Source organism: Poecile atricapillus, chromosome 3 (assembly GCF_030490865.1).
Source record: "Poecile atricapillus isolate bPoeAtr1 chromosome 3, bPoeAtr1.hap1, whole genome shotgun sequence".
Classification (NCBI taxonomy): Eukaryota; Metazoa; Chordata; class Aves; order Passeriformes; family Paridae; genus Poecile; species Poecile atricapillus.
In genome coordinates, this window is record NC_081251.1 from 91236342 (window position 1) to 91260135 (window position 23794).

The 23794-nt window shown below is 38.2% G+C and overlaps 1 protein-coding gene across 1 annotated transcript in view; it reads left to right on the forward strand.

The window, feature by feature from the left end:
- The first annotated feature begins 872 nt into the window (after positions 1 to 872).
- The window catches only part of THADA (THADA armadillo repeat containing), a 153155-nt gene continuing 130233 nt past the window's right edge, over positions 873 to 23794 (forward strand). Inside the window, exons 1-22 of the mRNA XM_058836463.1 lie at positions 873 to 915; positions 2169 to 2263; positions 3565 to 3613; positions 3681 to 3726; positions 4130 to 4260; positions 5011 to 5159; positions 5295 to 5327; positions 5860 to 5912; positions 6775 to 6961; positions 7596 to 7690; positions 7994 to 8214; positions 9169 to 9860; positions 10484 to 10635; positions 10772 to 10927; positions 11977 to 12099; positions 13003 to 13126; positions 14573 to 14721; positions 15579 to 15789; positions 17169 to 17304; positions 17674 to 17810; positions 18224 to 18382; positions 19506 to 19663. Coding sequence (XP_058692446.1) covers positions 2188 to 2263; positions 3565 to 3613; positions 3681 to 3726; positions 4130 to 4260; positions 5011 to 5159; positions 5295 to 5327; positions 5860 to 5912; positions 6775 to 6961; positions 7596 to 7690; positions 7994 to 8214; positions 9169 to 9860; positions 10484 to 10635; positions 10772 to 10927; positions 11977 to 12099; positions 13003 to 13126; positions 14573 to 14721; positions 15579 to 15789; positions 17169 to 17304; positions 17674 to 17810; positions 18224 to 18382; positions 19506 to 19663 — 3237 coding nt within the window. The 5' untranslated portion in view covers positions 873 to 915; positions 2169 to 2187. The remainder of the gene's footprint in view (positions 916 to 2168; positions 2264 to 3564; positions 3614 to 3680; positions 3727 to 4129; positions 4261 to 5010; positions 5160 to 5294; positions 5328 to 5859; positions 5913 to 6774; positions 6962 to 7595; positions 7691 to 7993; positions 8215 to 9168; positions 9861 to 10483; positions 10636 to 10771; positions 10928 to 11976; positions 12100 to 13002; positions 13127 to 14572; positions 14722 to 15578; positions 15790 to 17168; positions 17305 to 17673; positions 17811 to 18223; positions 18383 to 19505; positions 19664 to 23794) is intronic.

Consider the following 23794-nt stretch of genomic DNA (forward strand, 5'->3'; position numbering starts at 1 on the left):
GAGAGAGGCCGACCAGCTACTGTGTGCAGCAGAGGCACCTCATAGATTATGCTCCGAAAGACACAGCATCCATGTGAATTTGCCGAGGACATTCAGGAACTGAGGACGGAGAGAAACTGCTCAGCAAGATACACAAGCTAAGACCGTCATGGGATACATCAAAGTTACCACCAATTTTTCCAGAGTTGAGACTACATTTAAATTAAGGAAAGACAGTCATGTCTTACAAAGTCCAGTACTCTGGATTGAGTCCAGAGAAGCGCAATGGAACTGGCCAAGGGTCTGGAGCACACATCCTATGAGAAGCCGCTGAAGGAGACAAAGTTGTTTACCCAGTAGGAGATGCAGGGGTGGCGTTTTCAGTCTCTACAACTGCCTGAAAGGAGGCTGCAGCCAGGTGGGTGTCGGCCCCTTCTCCCAGGCAACTAAAGACAGGACGAGAGGACAGCCTTAAGCTGTACCAGGGAGGTTTAGGTTGGACGTTAGGAAAAATTTCTTCAAAGAAAAGGAGATTAGACCTTGGGACGGGCTGCTCAGGGAGGTGGGGGAGTCGCCATCCCTGGAGGTGTTTAAGGAAAGACTGGACGTGGCGTTAATATATAATAATTTACATGGTGGCGTTCGGTTACAGGTTGGACGCGATGATCTCAGAGCCATTTTCCAACTTAATTTATTCGGTGACTCTCGTTGGTCCATCTTTGACTTAGGACAAGTATTTGCCAAGGAAGGGCAGCAGTAGCTGGGGCTCTGGTAACTGCGGCTGTGAGGGCGCTCGGCCGTGCGGCGGCGCCGGTGCCTGTGCAGGCCCGGGCCGGGCCGGGGGCGGGGAGCGCCGCGGTTGGCGGCGGCCGGCACGTGGTGGGGCGGGAGGCGGCACCGGGAAGGGACGCGGCGCCGCGGTGAGGGTCCGCTCGGGTAAGGGGCGGGCGGTGTTCCCTCGGTGCTTGCCTTGCCTGCTCCTGGGACGCTCTGTTTGCAGCCGCTTTCCTAGGCGGGCGCCGCCGTGCTCCGGGCCCGCGCTGCCGCCGCGGCGAGGGAGGCCCCGGGCGAGTGCCTGAGGTGGAGGCGGCGTGGCCCGGCCCGGGCTCCATCTGGGCTCTCGGTGCCGTCCTGGGCGCGGGCTTGTTCGGGCAGGGAGGGCGCGGAGCACTCGCGGGCAGCGGGGCCCGGCGGCGGCCACCTCTGAGGCCGGGCGGGCCGGCTCTGCTCTGCTCGTGGCCGCCCGGAGGCGCTGGGGGCGGCTGCCTCGGGTGCCACAGCTGGGGCGGGAAAAGGGATATGGAGGGCTTATCAGAGTTAATGAGTATGTGAAGAGGAGGCGCAGACAAGATGTGGCCAGGCTCTATGCCGTGGTGCCCGGTGGCAGGACAGGGGGCCATGGGTACAACTGAAACACGGAGGGTCTCTGAGACCATCAGAAGCGCTAGGTGTGGAGTGAAGGTGGCCGAGCATTGGCACAGGTGCTCCAGAGAAGCTCCAGAGAGTCTCCATCCTTGGAAACGTTCGAAAGATACCTGGACATGGGCGGCCCAGCTTTAGCCCGAGGTTGGCCTAAGTGAGCTCCAAAGGCCCCCTCCCGACCTCAGCTGTTCCATGATAACACGCTTTCAAGTCAGTGAAACTGTAGTGCGTATTAAATCACCATTGCCATTCGAAAAAGTACTTGCTATTTGTAACATCCATAATATCAGAGCCATTCGGTTTGCTGCACAGTTCTTACTTGACATTAATACAAGCTGAATGAGCTTTGAACAGTAAAACTGAGCAAGGGAAGTTGTGTGTCATTAATTCCTTGCTTCTGTATGATGTTTCCAAACGGTGATCCAGGGTCATGCCACCGACTATGTAACAAGTGCAGTGAAAACTCCAGTGAGACAGTATGTCATGTGTACAGCAATTCCCCTTCACTATTACTTCCATTTGCATTGTCAAGTTTGGGTGAATTTTGGATGAAATGCTGGAAATAGTTGAAGTTGTTAAAATCAAAGAGAGCTATTTCCCTGAGAAAAATTGCTCAGATAATGCAGGAAACATTATTTCAAGGCAGTGAAAAGGACACTGAAAAGACCGTTAGTGTAGGAAACGTTTGTAATTGTTTTTAAAACCATGTGACCTGTTGTTTTGATTTTTTGTTTCATTTGTTTTTTTGTTTTTTTTTTTTTAAGCAGGCATTTCATAATTGCTAAAATGGTTTTAAAGAAGAAGAAGGAAATTCGGGTGGATGCATTCTTTCTTGATCATCATCAGCTTGAAAAACTTCAGAGTAAGTAGGGTTATTTTTTCTGAACTTATGTGTGATTTCTCTTGCCTTTGAGTAGTTACTGAGATTGATCTGTTTTTTTGCTTGTTAAGTTTTATTTCTAGTGGTTTTGCTTTGTGAGTTTTAAGTGTGTTTGCTCTGTTGTGGTTTGTTTTTATTTTGTAATGACAATAACTTCTTATCTTGGCAGAGTAAAAAAAAAATCCTTTAGAACACTGTGACTTTAGTTTGAAAACTCTGCTTTGTTTTATCTGTGGTGTGAAGGTACTACTTATAATCCTACTTGCAGGCCTGTAATTCAGTGATATCTGATGTGTTAGCCTTAATATGTAGGGTAACACTGAATTTCCAAGAGTCACAGAATGATTGAGGTTGCAAGGGCTCTCTGGAGGTCGTTTTCCCAGTCTTTGTGTTTTCTGTAGTTAATTTGTTTTAAAGCTTCTGTTCAAATGGTGTTTTCTTTAGTGTTTTTTTTTTTTTTTTTATGGTTTGGTGAGAGAAACTGCCGGTGGTAGTGTTACAGTGTTACTACTGTAACAAACCCAAAACAAAGTAATACAAGATTTGCATGCTAGAGTTACTGTGAGGGGGAACTGGTGAGGTCCCACCTGGATTGCTGCATCCAGTTCTTGGCTCCCCAGTACAAGAATAATATGGACATGTAGGAGAGACTCCAGGTAAGGACTAAGATGATGAAGGGCCTGGAGCATCCCTCATATGAGGAAAGGCTGAGAGAGCTGGGCCTCTTTGGCCTGGGGAAGAGAGGGCTCAGGGGGACCTTAGCAGTGTGTAGGAAATCCTGAAGGGAGGACATAAGGGAGGCAGAGCCAGTATTTTTTCTATGCTGAATAATGATAGGACAGGAAGGCATGGGCTGAAACTGGAACACTAAAGATTCCCTCTAAACATCTTTTGTACTGTGAGGGTGACTGAGGACTCGCACAGCTTCAGCAGGGCAGTCAGGGAATCTTCAGCCTTGGAAGTGATATTCCAAAGCCAGCTGGCCATGGTTCTGTGCATATAGGTGACCCTATTTGATCTGTGGGGTTGGACCAGATGACCCCCAGAGGTCCCTTACTATTGTGTTTCAGTGAAACTGATTTTTTTACATTTGTTAAGGAAAACAAAATGTGTTAAGGTGTTGTTACATGACTTAAGGGTTTGTGGCAGCAGTGGGTTTATTGGAACTGGAAAAAGCCCTAAGAATCAAGCAGTCATTTCTTCTTTTTATAGATTGTGTTATTTATACTGCTTATACTGCTTATTAATTACTTTATAAAAAGATTCTGTTCTTCCAAATGTAGGATTTTCAAAGGCTGAAGAGCACAATCTGGCATCTCTGCTTTTGCGGTGGGTGGGCACAAAGAAAAAAAGGATCAAGCAGATCCGAGTAAAAAACTAAACAGACAAAACTGATACTTGCACAACTGAAAAATGGCATCCAGCAGATCCAGTGTATTAAACAGGTATGGTTTCACTGTTGTTGGTGTGGCTTTTAGTAACTGAGAGTGTGTCCTGTGTACTGTTAATGGCAAATACAGCTGTAAGATAAACTTCTAATGTTTTGTATGTTCCTGGAAACACAGAAAAAGCATCATCAGGTAGAAATGTAGTTTTAGTACTTAATTAGCAAGGGCCACAGTTACTGAAAATGGTGGAAGGCAAGTGACACTGTTTCCTACTTTGTATGGATTTTTTTTGTTTTGTTTTTAGAGGTGTTCTTGGAACATTATTTGAACTTGAAACTCAAGGGGAAATGGTAAAGAGGGGACAGTTTTGCACCATGTGCTTGGATGAGAGGGAAATTGGCCACTGTCAAAAATGGTATATCCAGAGTTTTTTGTTCATTGTGTGTTCTTTTGGTTATAGATGATGCCATTGGTGGAGCAGATGGATCAGAACTCTGCAGGTGATCCCATGGTTAAAGCTTGTTTGGATGTTTTGGGAGAGACTTATTTTTCACTAGGTGCAAAGAATCCTTTGAAAAAAGTATTAGCAAGGTAAAAGATTGAGCAGTTAGCCTTTATATTTTTTTAAATGCTTTCCTTATCTATAAGTCAGTAATTTGTCATTCACTATAAATTGCTGCAACTTAATTACTGAAAATTTACAGTACTTAATATGTGCATATATACTGTTTTTCTAAGTTAAAAATCTTAATTATAAATAACATATCATTGGATAAATAACTTCAAAGTGAAGCATTGTTTTGGCCTATTTCATTATTGGAAAGACAACATAGTGTGTAAGTAGTAGTTTGAACTTTAAAATTCTATGCTAGAATAGAAATTTAAAACACAAAATTTCAGCTTTGTCAAGAGAAGATGGTTCAGAGGAATCCTAACTAAATTGTTAGGATTCTTGTGCCTATTTTTATTGCAGTTTTTTTTAATTGCACAACTATTGCTGTATTTCTTTAGTGAGTTTATTATAACCTTAGCATTTTTTAAGATCTGGTGCTGAGATGCCTTCCTTTCTTTGTCTGAAAACATTCACTGTTGAACTGAGATGCAGGGCTTCCATCCTGGATTTGGTTGCCACCAGCCACCCCAAAGCTGGTGCACCCCTCTGGCAGGTTTTCTAGCTGCAAACTGAGAATGTGCATGATAATTTTAAAACAGACTATGTTTTCATGCAGGAAGAAACATCTGTCTGTTTACTGGAGTTTTAGCTGACATGGATTTTGGTGCAGTGGATGTTATACCACCTCAGGAAAACCAAACTAAATGTGCTGCTTCTTCATGTTGCAGTTCACTGAATGGTCTTCCTGGGCATTTGATGATGTCAGCTGTGCAAAGCTTTGTGTGCTGCCTTCGGGAAGAACTGAAAACCACAGATGTGTATTTGTACAGAAAAGTACTGGACAATCTTGCTTCCTGTATGGAGGACTTCAGCTTAGGTACAGTGACATTGGATGTCTTCTGGTAAAAATTGCTCAGCACTGGTGGCACAGCTGATAGTAATGTTTGCTGTTATGTAAAATAGATAGTGCTGGCTAGAAGTCAGTAATTAGAATATATTTTCTTTCCTCTAGGTAGAGCCTGTATTAAGAACCTGTTTGAAGAAGGTAAAGTTACATTTATGGTAAAATATGCTTCACTGCAGGCTATTGAGGGAGGGGTGTGGAGAAGTGACATGAAGTAGACACAATGATCTATCAGATCTGATTTCCTCCTGGTTAATTTTCAATAAACTAGTATCCTTACGTGGTACTTTTTTGTGAAAGACAGGACTTTTAATTAAACCTTTAATTTCCCAAGGCCAGTTTTGCTTTACTTAGCAACCCTGATACAAATCTGAGTACCAGGGAGCAATTATGGCAGGGACAATCAATATTAGGCCAAGTGCATTGGAAACTTGTTTTGTACCAGGTTGTTGCTAAACAACCTGAGATTTTGTTTTAGCATTGCTTGTGTTTGTCTATACTGAAATACCACTTTAATTTGTTGGTGGAATGGAAAAATCACCACTGTACTGGTAGCTATTCATTGTACCCTGGGTATGTGTGATGTGTTGAGATGTATGTGTAATTGCTTTGCTGGAAATTTTCTGTTGTATTTCTCTTGTAAGTAAATTTATACTATAATTATTTTCACTAGTTCTTCAGTTTCTGCAGAAGTTGCTGTTTGACATACAGGAAGAAAACAGGCAAGTGTTTTATATCTGGTTTTATTTCACTCTTGCAAGGTAATTTGATTTGGTTTGAAATATCACTTTGGTAGCCATACATTGATGAAAGATGGGCATAGCACTTTACAGTGATGTAGATTTTTAAATAAAAACTGATTTGTTTCTTTTCTTTTATGGCAATATGATAAGAGAGGTAAGGCACTGGTACTGTTAGAGCTACTGCTAAGGGAGGCCTCTGAGTTAAGGTTTTGCTATCTGAATTGTGACTGAACAGTGTAATTAATAGATGTGAAATTCAGGTAGAGTAAAACTCTTTCATGTTCCATGAGTGTTTAATTCAGTGTTGAATTAAACGTGTTGACATTTTCCAGCACTTCATAAAGTGAAGCTGCCTCGCTGTTGTCTCTCATTCTGTACTGAGAAGAGAAGGGTGCTTAATCAAGTGTTCTGTGCACTGAAAGTTTAGGTATTTTCTGTCTTCATGTTAGAAGAAAGTCAAATCATAGAATTAGCCTTCATACTTGGAGGAACTACTTGAAAAATTAGAAAAGAGCAGCACTGCATTCTGTTGGCCTTTTGGAAAGTTTCTGGAAAAATTCAGCTCTGCTCAGGCAGGATCACATGAATGAAAGTTTGTCACAGGAGCCTGCAGAAAATGTAGCAGAATTTGTTGTTTTTGTTTGTTAAGTCCATATTAACAAACTATCCTTGAGTCTGCTTCTTTCCTGTAGTTACATATCTGATCAACTCAAGCAATAAATTAGTTTGTACCAGTAATTCTACCTAAAGTTGACGGAATATGGTTTTCTGGGGATGGCGAAGACTGGTTTTAATTTGCTTTTTGTGTGCTTGCTTGTCTCTTTTTTTTTTTTTCCCACAGAAAGAATCATGGAAATCGTATTGTTCAGACTCAGCTGATGCACGATTTACTGATAGCTATTAAAGTTTCAATGATGCTTATCCAAAAATTTCAAGAAAATATCCAGGGAAGTCTTTGGAAACACAGTGAATCTTTTGTTTGGCAAAGTATGTGTAGTTTACTAAAAAGTTCCACAAACTTCCTAATGGATGGTAAGTTTAGTAACATTCAAACCCTAATATTTTTATTAACTTGTGTTTGTAGTAAACAACTTCTAGGTATAAAAACATAGTTTAGCTTGCATGGAAACTGAACTACTGAGATTAATGGAAGTGGGAACAGTAGTTGTTTTTTTGGTGAGCTATGATTTGTAGATTGCAGTTTTAGTGTACAGTTTAACTTGTCCCACTACAAAAACCAAGATTAATGTTGTTACTAATAGTTCAAAAACTAACAGAAATGCTTTTGAGAGTCACCTAATGTCTGTGCTTACCAGAAATAAGTACAACTCTATGAAATATGCTGTTCATAGACACACCATAAGTAATGTTTTCTTCTCATACAAATGTTTTTATATAGTAGAATTTAGCATGCATTAGTAGTCTCTGCCACAGCCCTCCTTGCTTTAGTGGTCAGTCTTGTGTTTTCTTCTGTTGAAGATATTAGCAGTTTCTTATTACACTGGAGGATAAAGTTATTAATATTTATTATCCAAGTGGACACTACAGATTTGTGATGATACAACTACAAGTAGTCTAGAAAAATCCAATACCATCTTAATTTTGCTGCATAGTTTTAGCACACAGTATTTGCTGTATTCTAATGTAAAATATTTCTGCTGTGTAGAGACACTCCTGCAGACTGTTCAGACTACCTCAGGACTGGCTGTTATTCTCTTTACCAGAGCTATGTATGAACCAGTTGAGGAATTACCTTCATTGGTAAGTGTATTTCTAGGCTGAAAACTGTGCAATATCATGGTGTTGTTATCCTGTTCTATTGGTATTGCCTATATTGTCTGGAGGCTATGCTGAGGCAGATACCATGGCTTGCCAGCCTCTCCATCAGTCCTTAGCCGAGGTATAATCCTTTCTTCTCTCCTTGCTATATGAGGTAATAAGACTTGGGTTTTGAATTTGATAAACACTATTGACAAGAAATCTCTTCAGATTTTCTAAGCTATGCACAAAACAGGTTTTCTGCTGTGCTGAGGTGCTGTAATAGGTATGCTTTTGGTGTTCCAGATCAGTGACTTGCTCCTTGGGACGGTAGAACACTCAGGTGTGCCAGCGTGGTTCGTGGGGAACTGTGGGGTTCTGTGCACGGCAGAACTCCCAGACTCGGTCCTGCTCTTCCTTTGCCATGGAGCACTGGCTATGCTGGATTGGAAAAATGGCAGCATGGGTGAAAATGGAGAGAAACTGTTGTTAGATATTGCATCAGTCTTGTTGTCTTTGAGTTCAGAGTAAGTTTCTGTTTTAAACTGTGTTGTTTCATGTTTGGGAGGAGAGGTTTATCTTTTTAATTCTGTTTTTGCATGACCCCTGTGGTCCTGGTGGAATATCTCTAATATTTTGAGTGTAATGATACTAGGTTTTGCCACAGATCATGCAGTCTTTTTAATATATTCATAAAAACTCTATAAATTTGAAAAATATAATGATATTGCATATGTAGTTCTAAGTTTCAGTTTTTTTCTTGCATGCTAAAATTTTGTTTTCTAACATGCATGGGATAAATTATAATTTAGTTTATCAATTCCTTTATGTGTTAGTATCAGTTCTTAGGCAGACAGATAAACTTCAGTTTCAGGACATCATGTCCTTTTCTTTTGAAAGTTTAGAGGAAAGCAAAGTGTGCCAGTGAGTGGAATACTTGAAGTGAGATGAGTTTTAGTTGTTTGTTTTTTGTTTTTTTCTGGCTGCTTGCATTTAGGGGCCCACCACCACTATTGGGTTGGAGAAACAAAACATGTATTCATTTCAACGTTTGATTGTGCCTTGGAGATCTGTTTTGTGATTTTGTTTTTGAACATAGGATACTCAGTTTTGATGGTTCTGTATGGCAATGAAAAGTTTTCCTTTTGTTTTCAAGAGGTGCGCAACAACATAATGCTCCTCAAATGTTAGCAGGTGCACAGTAGTTTTTATTTTTTTGTTTTATTATTGTTTCTTTTCCCCATTGTTAGGGGTTTAGCTACAACCACTTAAAAGCATAAGCATATACTTGCATGATCAATATCAGTTGATCACTTTTGTGTTCATTCCTTTTCCTCCATGAATGGCTTGTGTCTCCTAACCTGTTTTCATGTAAGGTAAATGAATGTGGTGAATAATTATTCTGAAATACAAAATTTATTTTTTTAAAATAATGATAAATGGAGATAGTGAACTTTTTTTGTGTTTGTTCTTTTTAAAAGGTTAAAAGAATCCAGTATGGCAACATCTTTGTCTAGAATCCTTGCTATTTGGACTAATTCGGCACTGGCTGCCCTTGTTCCAGGCTCTTCAGATCTTAAAATCAAACTTAATGGGAGCTCTGATGTAATTGGGAAGCTGCTGGAATACATTTATACACACTGGGACCACCCTCTGGATGCCATCAGACACCAAACCAAATTGATTTTCAAGAATCTTCTTCAGATACACCAAACCACCATTGCTGAATCCAATGGAAAATCAGACCCATTCTTTGCAAGGCTGATAAAACATTTATTGAGCTTGGATTGGCATGTAAAAGGGAAATATGCTTCTCTTGGCTGTCTGGTGGAGTGTGTGGGCACTGAAAATATACTGCAGTTGGACAGAACAATTCCAGTACAAATCTTGGATGTGATGAGTGATCAGTCTCTTGCACCTTATGCTAGTGATCTTCTGGAAACTATGTTTACAAATCATAAGGCCTATTTTACTTTGAGTTTTCAGGAAGGCACCTGGATTGACCAGTGGCATAACATCTGGGTTTCTCCTCTTCTGGTAATACTGTGTGAAGGGAACCATGACCAAACTACTTATATAATAGATTACTATTTACCAAAACTGCTCAAATGTAACCCTGACAGTCTGAGCTACATGATAAGAATTCTTCAGGCCTCTGCAGATGCTAATCTGGGTAAGAAAATAAACTTTGTATTTGTAATTATGATTTGATTTAAAAACAACAAACTTAGCTGTGTGATTTCTGGTCTAATTATTATTATTAGAATTAATTTGGGAGAAAAAATCCAGGTGGTTAGTATTGCAATTGATATTTTAAGGTGAAGGTTATAATAATCATATGTGTGACTTCATGCTATGAGCAAAATCCTTCTGTGGATGCCTTTTGGTTCTCTTTACCAGGGTTTGTTAAATTTCTGCATTTCCTCTTTCTAGTTTTCTTTTATTTCTTACACAGGTGTGTCCAGTAACAGATTGTCTATTCTTGTAAATATGTGGATACAAGATTTATGATTCTCTTGTTTTGAAGTAATTTAGTGTGACTCTAACATAATGGCTTGTGAGCCCTCACAGGGTCTTTTTTTTCATATGACATATTTGAGATTAAGCTTTTTGGGAACCAGATGATTTAGAACCAGTTTAATCTATAGCAACACTGTCTTTTGGGATTTATGGAGTAGAAATCAAAGGGGGCGGGTCATGTGTTTGAAAGTATTGGGAGTTTCTGACAAGCACTGCAAATAGTACATTTCTTGTGCTAATCAAACAATAATTATTACTGGTTTTCATTTTCTTTAGGCTCTTGCAGTACTAGAGGAGCTCTTGGAGCATTAATGGCATGCTTGAGAACAGCCAGGGCTCATGGACATCTGGAACTTTCAAATATCATGAGCAGTGGTCTTGTATCCACTGAGTGTATAAAACAGGGTCTGGTTCATCAGCACAGCCAGGTAAAGGGACAGCTGTTTATGTATCCTTTAAATGAGAATAATTGCTTTGATCCTGATTACTGTGTTAGTGTTGTATTAAAGGTGTCATCATAGTTGTCAATAACTCTCTTGTGGTGAACTTGTACATATCTTTCAGGTTTGCATTGATGCTTTAGGTTTACTCTGTGAAACCCATCGTACTACAGAAATTGTGTCTCTGGAGGAAATGAAACTAATTCAATTTTTTATGATGTACAACTTGAACAACCAATCTCCTTCCATAAGGCAACAGATCATTTCTCTGCTGAGAAAGGTAATTTTAAACTATGAGCAATGTCTAATGTGCTTCTTATGTTAGTTATAACACCATGTAAATAGAAATAAAGAGTATGTTACAAAGTTGCTCATTGGAGAGAGTAGAAGCTATGAGACCAGGAATGTTCTTTATGTATTACCCAGCTGAATGATGTTAAGTCATCACAGGCAAGGATGGCTTAAAAAAAATAAAAAGTGGCAGAGGCGTGGTAACTTAATGGATGGCGATGGGTGTTGCTTGACCTGCACACTTTGCTAATAGCAAAGCAGTGTGCCCTGGAGTCAGCAGTGAACCTTGTGTTGCTTTTGCTGGAGCCCAAGGCTGTGCTTATGTGGACTTGTCACACCTCAAGCAAATTCAGTCACTTCATCACCCTCAGAAACCTGACCAGAAACATGTAGCTCATGGTAGAATGATGGGGATAAAATGAGGAACTACATATGTATAAAGAACATCTTGGAAGATGTTTCTGGCAAAAAAAGGCAATGTGTAAGGAGAAAATAATTAATTTGAGAAGGGGAAAAATAAGGGAGTCATTTTGGCAAAAACAAGTGAAATTGCATCTCTTACCTTTCATACCTAGTGCAGATTGCGGAACCTGAGATGGAAAAGCAGTGCTAGATGGGAGTGTGGTAGGAAAGGACATATTACTTATGGGTAGTAAAAAGAGGTGGAGGAAGCACTTTTGAAGTGAGTCAAACTAAGAGACACTGAGGCTGTAGAAATTATCTGTGTTGAGTTTTTTAATAGATCAACAGAGTTCCACAGAAAATGAGGTAGGAGGAGAGGGCTTGGCATGAATTTAAGGAGGGAGGTGGAAGAAGATGTTGGAGGTGTAGAGGGAGGCAAGAAAAAGTTGGTCACAAGAGAGATGGGAAGCAAAACCTTGGGTTTGGAATGGAGAGGGAAGGATCTGTGTTATGCTGTATTGTAGGCAAACTTCCTAAAATTTACAAGCAGTGTGATTTGGAAAATAAGCTGAAAATCTGCCTTTCCCTTATTTCACTGTCAGTGATTCTTGTCTCACCTATGTTTTCTTTTAAAAGTTATTTTGCAGGATACAAGAAAGTTCTCAAGTGCTTTATAAATTGGAGCAAAATAAAACCAAGCAAGAGTTAGTTGAGAACTCAGCTAAAGTGCCTCCTTTGAGGATTTTGCAGCAATACAAAGTAAGTGGACTGCTAGAGATGCAGGTAATAGAGGTGGGATGGGATTTCTGAGGTTGTTCCTGAACACCACTGGGTAAGTTAGGCTCTGTGTGCATGTTGGGCAGTAGTGCAGTGCAGAAGGAAAAAATGTGTAAAGACAAGCAGTGCTGAGGAGCTCGTCCACTGTGATGCACTTCTGCAAGTTTGACTAAATACACTGTTGTTGATGAACTGAATGCCCATTGGTATTTGGAGGATGTCTTTAAGGTAAGTTTTGTTCAAAAGCAATAAAGGTTATTTTGAGAGATTGCTCTGTGATGTGCATTGAAACAGCAGGAGAGGAATGGCTGGAGAGGTACCCTCAATCAAAATAAAAAAATTGGGTAAGTGTCCTATCATGTGTTGGCCATTTAGTAGTGAGCTTTAAATGATGTATGTTACTTGGGCTTAAAATAGAGATCAGCTGAGCTTCAGTCTTCTTCTAGGTCTCCAGAATAATCAGTGAGTGAGAGAATAAATGACAAGAGCTTTAGCATGAAGAGTTCTTTTGTATTTGTCCTTTTTATCCTATTTAAAGGCTCACGTCATCCGTATCTTTGTGTCAATCTGTTCCTTAAGTTCTGCTTTTCTTGGTCAGCTAATTTTCCTGATTTGATACAATGGCTGTCTTTTTTTGGGGGGTTGGGGAAGGGAAACTGTTGTATTTAAAAACTCAAATGATTGTCCAGCCTTCAATGTACTGTTAAGAAATTATGTCTGTACTGTGAATATTGGCCTCCTGTTTTTCCAAAATTAACTCTAAGGTCATAATTTTTGGGGTAAAGCAGAATGTGCTGAATTCAGTTACTCAGGCTTTTGTTATAGGGCAGCAAGTAAATGGTCTTAATTTTTTTTGTTGTGATTTTTATTTTTTTTCCCCCCAAGGATTTCATGTCATCTGTATGTGCCAGACTTTTTGAGGTATTGTTTCCTGGTTCATCACACCCAACCAGGTTTTCTGCACTAAGTATTTTGGAATCAATAGCAGAAATATTTTCTGTTCCAAAAGGTAAGAAGTCTAATTTGTAGACTTTAATAGTAGGAATGGGAGGTATTGAAGAAGTGTCTTTTATAGCAGCTAGTCAGTGGTTGTCAAAGTAAAAGGATATTCTTACTCCTTAATTTCTATAGCATTTCCTGGGTTGCTTTTGTTTTACCTTTAGGGAAAGGATAGTAAGTTTTATTGGAAAAAGGAGTATTGAAGTAAATGCAAATAATTAATGTTTATTGCATTAATTGCATTATTAATTATCTTCTATAAATTTGGATATATATAAATTTTCTTACATAGCCTGTTTTTAGGAAGGTTTATTTTTTTATTATGAGGAAAACTTCTGGACAAGTTTCAATGTATTCGATAACTTCAGTCCTTTTTCCTGCACATATATCTTGATAGCTAGAAATGCTGAATTCACAAAAACTCTTGCTTGAAAACTAGTGCATATCCTCGTGATAGTATGCTAAATAAAAAGCAGTTTTATTGTCCATTTAATGATGACGTGCTTAAATAAATAAATGATTTTCATGATTTTATGAAAACCTTAATTCAAGAAACGTTTGTTAGAGCCTTGGAGTATTTTTATTCTTGCTAAATCTTGTCTCTGGATCATATGGCCAACATAAAAATATGTTTCAGTTCTAAATTGTAACACTTTTCTTTAAAGAAAGGAATTGTCTAAGATTAAGATTGATTTTGAGAGGGAATAAAAAATGCCATCTTTCTAAATCGTTTCTCAAAGCCCCTTGATAAATGAACACATTAATGTTGCTATTATGAGTATGTAGTATATTGTTGCTGCTTTTTTTTTTAAGAATAGAAAGTTATCCTCAGCTGTTCATAGTAGCAGCCAAGGATTTTATAAATTGGACATTACTTCTATAAAGGCGATTCAGCTGTTGTATTCTGTGCTGTAGTATGATGCAGTTGTTTACATCCTTAAATTTCTGCCTTCTTTATGGCATTAAGTCAAGTGACCAGAATTCACAACTCATTTGTATCTAAATTAAAACCAAAAGAAATTGTAACAGCTTGCATTTTAAGGGATTATTCCTATGACAAAATAACTCAAAACACCTGAGTGCCAAAACACAATGAAGCTTTCAACCTCTTTTTTGAAAGGAGCTATTTTCTAATATTACATACTTACAGGAAAAGAGTTTTTAAACAAAACTAAATAAAGATTATTTTTAATGCTGAATTTAAAGGGAATAAATGGGATTCTGTTTTTGGCAATAAGTTATTTTCTGTATTACTAAGAGTAGTTTTTTAATAAGGTAAGCCTTTCTTATTCCTAACAATGGTAAATACGGTATTTTAAGACCTATTAAGAAAAGTAATATTAAAATACAATTTAGCTAAAAATTTTAATGCTTCTTTAAGTATAGCAAAGCAGAATGTGTAGACAGTGGAAAGAGTTACAGCACAACTATCTAAGGCATTAATTTCTTTGAGCAGGCCAGACACAAATTTTTCGGTTGGATCAGGAGATTGATTCTGCTCGTGTCCAAACGTTGATCCAGTGTTTTGCCAGTACTTTTGAGGAAGTAAAAATTCTGGCATTTAGACTTTTGATGAAACTACGTGATGTTGCATTGAATTTACAGGTATGAACTTTAAGATTTTAGAGGGAGTAATTTTGTGGAAGATGGATGTTTTGTAGTATATCAGGTGCTTGTGTTAGGTACAGAGCAGGAATCCTGAACCTTAGAAGCTGGTCCAAGTTGCCTGCAGTAGTGTTCATCACTAACACTTTCTGTACATTTTTATACAGCTTCTGCCCTTACCTAAGGAGGCTTGTTTCACTAATGGATGAAGGAGTTTGGGATGTTCATTGGGTATGACTGTGAACTATCAAAGAAATAGTTAATGCGAGCTCTTGGCTTAGCTGTGACTTCCCTCTAGAAATGATTAAGACATTTTGACATGGTTACTCTGGTACTTTTAGGAAATTCAGCTCCCTGTTTCCTTTCTTTTCTGATTGATCTCAGATTTCATTATCTGATTTTTTTTTCATTTCTCACAAATTTTGCCCATTGAATTGATACTGATTTGTCTGTAATAACTTCATGAAAAGTTCTTTTTAAATTCATTAGTACAGATTAGCAAATACTGCTACCAAGTAAACTATCCGTCTCTTTAATGTCCATTAGCAGATAAAACACTTGAAATTTGAAAAAAACCCAAAAACTCCTGTGAGGTGCAGTGTGGTTGAATACTGCATTATAAATGGGTATCCTCATCCTCACTGTCTGTGTAATTGTATCCTTGCTAAATACATGCACATGCATGTTTTGCATTTAAGGTGATCAGTGCACAAAACAAGTGTTTCTTAAGAAATATGTACCAGCTAACTTAATGAAAAGCAGGTTCTCAGATTCCAGGGTGGTAAGAAGCTTAATTAAATCAATCCAGAAGCTCAATTAAATGAGCAGTGTTACTGTTTAGTTGTTTTTTTTTTCAGGATTCTGAACATCTAGATCTTCTATTCCAAGCAGCAATTGAACTTAGCACAAGTACCAAGCCATATGATTGTGTAACTGCTTCATATTTGTTGAACTTTTTAGTATATCATAAAGAACTGCAGCACATTTGTTTAGGAAAATGGCTTGAGCATAACCCCCAGCTGGATAAAAACACATCAGTGAGTACAGTGGAGAAGAACACTTTGGCAGGTAAGATTTTGGGGGGAAAGTTTTTTTTATATGTATTGGAAGTTTGCTGCTTTTCCATAAGGCTTTTGGTGGGAGGCTTGGTGAGTAAGAGATGCTTATTTTTAACAGGATTTTAAATGTATTGTGTTTTGCTGTTAAGCCTGATTCTTTAGTAAGATCTTAATCTAGTCCATGTTGTGTTGAGGCTGTTGAATATTCTCTAAGATGGCTTTTGTTATTGTTTTGACCAGTGACATTTGAAAGTGTTTTGGAGGCCCAAGCAGTGAGCCTGGTGAAGCTGAGTACATAAAGTGCAGGGCAGGACACTCTGTTTCCCCCGAGAGCTCGCTTACCCAGGGGGAAGGCAGCTGTATTTGGTCTGCATTTGTTTCAGTACTCGATGATTGCAGTGCTGCCCCTTGGAGCTCAGTTCACTTGGACCCATTTTGCTGTGTGATTTTGCAGTCCTGTGAATACGCATCCACATTAATGTGGCTTTGTTCACATATGGAGTATTTTTGTTCGTTTTAGTGCCCCTGGATGAAAGATGACAGGGCTCTAGATCTGGCAGGTTTGGCAGATTTGTTAATCAAATTTCCTCTACCTTGAGTAATCTTCAGTGAAACTAAAATACTTAAGTTTATTATTTGTAATAAAACATTTTATGTACTTTGCAGTAAACTCACTATTCTGTACTTTTTTGTGCTATTCTTGGCTTTTCTGTTAGTACTTTCTTTGTATGCAGTGAAATAACAATTTTGAGACATGGTTGTGGTTGCCATAAGTGAAGGAAATGTGTGGATAACCTCATGTCTCATTGCTCTAGGGTATCTGCTGCAGGTGGTGAGACATGGTTCCTTCTTGGAATCTGTAATTTTTTCTGATTCTGGCACTGAGATATCACAAGCTATAAATAGAATTAAAATAGGCGCATGTATCCTTGAAAATTGGTCAGGTTGTTTAGTGGGAAACGTAAGGTTCAAATGTATAATCATGAACTTCAGATCTTTAATATTCTGCTGTACTCATAATTGTATTAATTTAAGGGTGAAGTCTGACTTGCAGTATGGAGTAGGTAACTCCTTGTGACTTCATCATGAGCTGTGGGATTGTCCACGAGCATCAGATGTGGGTTGTGCTTTTCACAGCTGCCATTTGGTTCAGAGAGACAGATTAAATTGACTATAACAAATATTGCTGGAATTTAGGTAACTGAAAATCAATGGAAACATATATTTCAATGACAAAAGAGGGAAAAGTATAATAAAGGGAATTGCTGTGTGTATTCCATTGAATTGTTGTGTACACGTTTTATTCCTGTGTCTTGAAGCGGATGTGTTTCTTAGAAGATACCATATATGAATGTTCAGTACAAAACTGTGTTTTTTAAAATATTTTAGTTATCAAGCTTTTGTTGGTGATTGTTGAAGAAGAAGTACTCCAAGCCAAGAAGTCTCTGCTTCAAGCAGCAGCATCATTCCCCATGTATGGGAGAGTGCACTGTATAACTGGGGCTTTGCAGCAATTACCCTTCAAGTAGGTAAAATACACTAAATAAGTTATAACTCCATATTTTAAGCAAAATATACTAAATGGGAAGTTGTAACTCCATATTTAAGGGCAGTGGAAGTTAAGGAGAACAGAAAATCATGCCATATTATTTATAAGGAAATCCAGTACCTGTAGCTTTTCAAACACTTTCTGGCTGCTGCAGTGTTTGATACCTCCTTTCTATGTGTTAAACTCAGCCTTAAGACTTTTCAATCTCTACCCTATTTATAGTTTTCATAAATATTGTTGGACAAGTGCTTGTAATTTTGATTCTTTCTTTTAAATATAATATTATTTAAATCCATGTTGTGATGTGTTTTTGTTGTGATTTTGTTTTTTGTTTTTTTCCTTAAGTAACTTGACACTGGTGTCTGAATGGAAGGAAGTGGTGACCAGGCTCATTTTGATGTCATACAGCCTCTCTGCTGTAGTATCACCAGTGGTACAGAGCTCATCACCAGAGGGTCTTATTCCAATGGACAGTGATCCAGGTAAAGAATGAAACAGGATCCCAAAAGAATTCTTTCCAAATCTGGTGCTCCTGAAGGTCTCTTTGTTTTGCAGTCATTCAGAACTAGACAGAGCACCCCTCCCTTTCAGCTTCTCATTTTATGTCATAATTTTAGGTCACTTCTAATTTCTGATGAAGTTTTCTTGACTTCTTCACTAAAAATCCACAAACATTTGCAGACTGTGCTGTTGCATCTCTTTCAAAACTGGAGACTGTAAATTTGTTTTTTTTTTTCCTTGATTGTTCTAATCACCATAGAAATTTGTGAGTTGCTTTTTTTTAATGCTTATAGCTCTTTTTTGTACTTATACACCCAAAATGAATTGCATCAGTATAAAGAACTGGAACTAGAAGAAAAAACTATCTCAAATATCCCTCTTGTTTAATGTGCAGAAAGTGCAGGTCGCCTGCAGATGATTCTGCATGAGATACAACCACAGGACACAAATGATTATTTTATGCAAGCACAAATTCTGAAAGAACACTGCAAAGAAGAATCTGGAGAGCTAGCTGATCAGAGGCCAATGAAAAATATTTGCATGGAAATGAGAGGTAAATCCAAGGCATTATTAGTAATTAAATCAAGGTGTTTTTTATAGAGGAAGCCTTTTATGTGGATGATCAGTTGGCAATTGCTTGCTTGTGTAATGTTTCATTTTTTACCTGTCAGAAGCTAGTTATCCATGGACATGGTTTTAAAGACAAATTCACTGTGCTTCTGGAAGATTGTGATTAATCTCTCATAAGAAACAAATGAAAATTAGTTACTTTGATACTGGCTTAGACTCTGTTGCCTTAGCTGCTGCACTGGCCAGGTAATCTTGAAGACCTTTTCTGTCAAGCAGTGCTTCTAATGTATTTCTTGTTGAGAAGTGTTACTGTGATTTTTGCTCTCCAGTGTACACAAGGCTAGTGGAGACTATGTTCATGCAATGCAGCTTGTTGCACGAAATTACGTAAGTAGCAACTTGAGTTTGAAAGATTGCCGTGGTGAAATATTAGGTAGTATTTGTCTGTTTTGATGAATAGCAGCTATGAAACTGAACCTTACAACAATCAAGAAATTGTAAATTTCTAAGAATTCGGCATCTTTAGTTTAGACCAGAATAAATTTATAGAATATTCGTAAATTTTAAAATTTAATAGTTTATGCAAGCTTTTGAACTTCGTTTCCCCGGTTGCTTTTTCCCGTCTTTGAAATGTTTTGGTGGGGCCGTGTGTTTCCTTTCATGAGAAAGGTGAGTAAACACGTGCAAGAGCCGCAGTGGCCACCAGGTGGCGGCGGCGCGTCACAAACGCTTCTTCCTTCTGGGACGCGCCTAGAGAACCGGCAGGGAGCGATGGATGGGGGAATGCCTGCCTACTAAGTTGTACTTGTTTCTGTAGCTCAGTGTACAATAGTAATTGTGACCGAAAGACTACTCTTTAGAACAGAACTTCCCCGGTAAAATGTTTGTACCACTGCCTTTTCCAAGTCCAAGAAACTAAAGCAACTATTGAGCAGGGAAAGTAATTAGGGTCAACAAGATTAAATTATCTTTTGGGCAGGCAAGTTTAGAAGTTTTCTCGCGGTTAATTGTGTTTCGTAAGGCAGGGTAAATGAAGTTTAAATTACACACCTACATCAGAGAACCTTGAGTTACACTATTGCATTTGTTATTTTTTTGTTTTTAAGGCAAAGACAGGCAAGCGTGTGACGTCACAGCTCAAATGGTTCTTGTATGTTGCTGGAGAAGCATGAAGGAAGTATCTCTGCTCTTAGGGACACTGTGTAAACTTTTGCCTTCGCAGACCACATCTGAACCTTCAGATGGGTTGATTACTGTAGAACAGGTAGGGAAATAATTTTTATTATAAAACCTGCAATTTCTTCTTGGGTAGTGGTGAGGCAGTTTTCAGAAATTTTTTTTCTTAAATTTGTATTCGATTTGGGAAAAGTTGTAGCTTTTAAATTCCTTTTAATTGCCGTGGGCTAAAGATTTTCTTTGTTATACTTGGTTATCAGTCCTGTTTTGATCCAGTGGTATTCAGAAAGCATAACTACAATAGAAACAGGTAAGTTAAGAAGTTATTACACGTAACTAACAAACTCATTCATTCTAATTGTATTGGGTTATTTATGAGATGTGTGCTGTGTTTAGGGATACCAATGCCTGCCTGACACCCTCCCTGTTGTCCCTCTCTCAGGTTATATTAGTCTCTAATAGAATTGCTAAAAAACCTTCTAAACTGGCTTAATTTTGAACTCTGCATATTGAGATTCTGCTTAACGTTCTTCCTTAATTAGCCTTCAAAGTCAAGCGTTTTGAAAGTCAAACATGCTGACTAGTCTTAGTCCTGTCTCCCCCCTATCCATTGTTTTGAATAATTTGTATAAAATGTGACTGGATTTTTTTCCTGTGATACTTTGATCTGAGAAATCAGAAATCTTAATATGCTATCTGGGCCTCTTGCAGAACGTTGAGTTCAGTGTTTGCAAGAAATTAGATTACCACAGGCATTTATTTGGGAAATTTTTTGTGTTTATTAAATTTCTGTTTTAATTGATGACCTTTTCAATTCCATATCTTTCAACAAAACCAGTTTGCATGAAAGACTGAAATATGAAAGACCGACTACTTTTTAACCTCTTTCTTTGTAACAGAAAACACTTACTCAGTTTTTCCTTAGGTGTTAGAACTTTATATTTAAAAATAGGAAATAGCAATATGTACTCAAGATTTTATTTCTTATCTAATGTTGTGGTGTCACGGAAATAGTGTTGCTGTCTTTATGTTTGCATTGTCTCCAGTCCTCATGTTTTCATCTGGTTAACAGCTGTTCTTGTATTGTTGCTGGGGTCTGGAGGGCAGATGAGAGAACAGATATGCATTTCCACCATTACGTTCCTTAATCTGCACCAAGTCAAAGAGGAATTGGTGTTTTAGAATGAGTCAGTTCTAACTGTTGCATCTGTTTCTGAAAAAGCAGACGTTGATAGGTGCTCTTTCAGAAATAATACATTATTAAGGAAGGAGCTGGATTTCCATGGTCCTTGTGGGTCCCTTCCAGCTCAGGATTTTCTGTGATTCTATAAAGATACCTGCTTTTCCTATAGATGCTTCTTCAGCTTGTTTATGTTTCAGATGTCTTCCTGTAAAACAAAAGGCCTGCATTCTCATTTGGAGAATGCTAATGGATGAGAAGTCAGTTTGAAATCCTGGTCTTCCTCAGGCTTGCAAGGAAATACACAAAGAAAAACGTGGGCATCTTTTCTGTACTTTTTGTAACTTTAGGTCATTACCTTGTTTTATACAGAAACAAACAGGAAGAGGTTTCATCAGAAGTGGTAAAAAATGTCCATGCCATAACTGCTGGGGCTTCAGACTTATTAAACACTTTTCAGTTGACAAATAAGCAAATTGGATTTTGTTATCTTATGCATGTAGAACTTCTCTTTCAAGTTACCCATTCTTTTTCTTTGTTTTGTAGCTATTGGAAGAGATTTAAGAATACAGAAAAATAAAACTTTGAGAGAAACCTAGGTCAACTTGCCTTGAGCCAGGGCTAAGTAATTGTTGAAAAAAATCTGGTAGCATCCCTTGGCCAGTGTGCGTCATCCTGTTGCAAACCTTCCTCCTGTTGTACCCTGCTCCACATCTAGGCCAGTAACTGTATTGAATTGTGCCTTAGGGGATCAGTGCTGTCATAACTTACCCTAAAGATCATAATGAGCATTGAATTTGCTCACAGTCTTCTAACTGATTGTGCCTGCTTTTTTAATGGAGCATGCAGATGGAAAGACAGTGTCTTACAGTGCTGGTGTACATTAGGGAGTGGCACAACAGAACTGCTTCCTGGCAGGCAGTGGGGTGCTGGGGGGCTACTCTTTGCAGTAGTAATGCTGCCTATTGTGCTGTGTACCTGTGGGGAAGAGGTTGGCAGGGAGGCAGCTCCTGCATGATACTTTATTGCTGTTTGTGAGAAGTTGGGACGACATCAGATTTGCACTCTCCTTGTTTTTTGAGTAGGAGATTGGGTTTATGTGACAGTCTTCAAAACATCAGCTATTTTACATGGTGGCCTTGCCTTTGGAAATAAAACATAGGAAGTGCAGTGTGTAGCTGGAGCAATCTCTCTATTCAAGTGCGTATTCTACTTTTCATTTTCCATCTGATCCTAAAAATCCAGAGATGGCAGGCTCAGAGCTCTGCCTATTAAGAAAATCAATATAAATAGTATCATGTAACCGCCAGGTAATGGAAGGACATGTAATGAAGATTCTGTGTTGTTTTTGTCATATGACATGAAAATTGTGAATGCTTCAAGTCTGGAGGAACATTTAGCTTTTCCTCAAACTTCTGTTTATCTCACCTGGGAAGTTTTAAGACAAATTTGGGAGATAAGCTTGCCAGAGCTCTGTGCCAAAGTGAAAAGAAACAGGCAGCAGAAGTAAAGACTTGGTTGTCCCATGGCCTGTATTAATCTTTTGGAACATCTTTGAGAGAATTTTTATCTTGAATACCCAGACAATTGCTCTCAGCAGCAAGTGTGGCCCTGTTCGTTGTTGATCTTTGGGTTAGTAAGATTCACCTGTTGTATTCTGAGTTTCTGACCAAGAACTGAGTTATGGTGGTGCTGCTTCTAGCCTGTGAGTTCAGTTTGATGCAAGCTTCTAGTCTGTGTGGCTGTTGCAAGAAGCTCAGAAATATAAATAGTCAAGTTGTGTGACCAAAGAAAAAATAAATTCATGTGAATTCTAAAAGCATAAGTGTGGTACTGGATTGGTTAAATTATCTTATTTAATATATCTTATTATTACAGGCTGGTAAATTGATCTGTATGTGTATGGATTTTTTGATTTGGTTTTGTTTACACACCTGGAGAATTGCCCTGTCCGTGGGTCAGTTCCTTGTGAACAAAGAGTACTTACTCCTCCTTTTTGGACTAGAAGGCTGAAATGAAACCCTGTGGCTACAAAAGCTACATTAAAATCCACTCAGAAATAACTGTTTTAGCTCAAATATCTCCAGTTATTGTGTCTTTAACATAAGGTGGGTTTTAGCTGCAGGAAATAATATGTAGACTGTCTCAGATTATTTTTTTTTTTAAATTATTGTTTGGGTGATACAAATTACTTAACAGGAGGTTGAAAACCCATGAAGGTAGATACGACATTTACTTCCCTGACAACTTAATTACTTGTCAGATTATTAAAGTATTAGAGCAATCGTATAATAACTGAACAAACAGAATTTTATAAGCATCTTGCTGTGATTTTAGGCATATTTTTCATATAGAAGGTTTGGAAAAACTTATTGGAGAACTGAACTTATAGGAAGGACCTCTGAAGTAAATTTTGACTAATGGCATTAAGTATTTGCTATGCATTTTAAACAAAATAAGTGGGCAGTTTGATTTAGACCTTGAAAGTTGATCAGAATTAAAACAAAAACCCAACAAACAAGACAGCCTATGCTTCATGGAATGAGGTTGTGTGGATCTGTAAACTTCCAAACAGATTTAAAAGCTTTGTATTGTAATAGAGCTCTAGAAAATAACTATAAGTGAAAGTTCAGTTATCACATTTACAATTGCAATGCTTTTGAAAATAGCTCATGTTACTACAGCATCATCTTCATTTTAAAATTGTTTCTAATGATCAACAGCAATTATGCAGAATTCTGGAACATCAGAAAACTGTATTTATCTATGTATTACTTAAACTAATTTAGATTTGTTTCCCTTCAGTGCAACTTTTGGAGTTTGAATTTCCTATCTTAAATATTTTTTAGATTTTTTTTCTGCTGTTGTGCTTTAGTTGGGGTTTTCTTTGGGGTTTCAGGCAAGAGTGTAGGCAAACAAGAAGGATTCTGCATTTGTTTCCCCTGAAAATCAGACTTGTCTTTTTCTTCTCTTAAATCTGAGTATGTCCGTCATGGACAAATAACCAATTTCATGTCCTTTATATTTTTTGATTTTTAA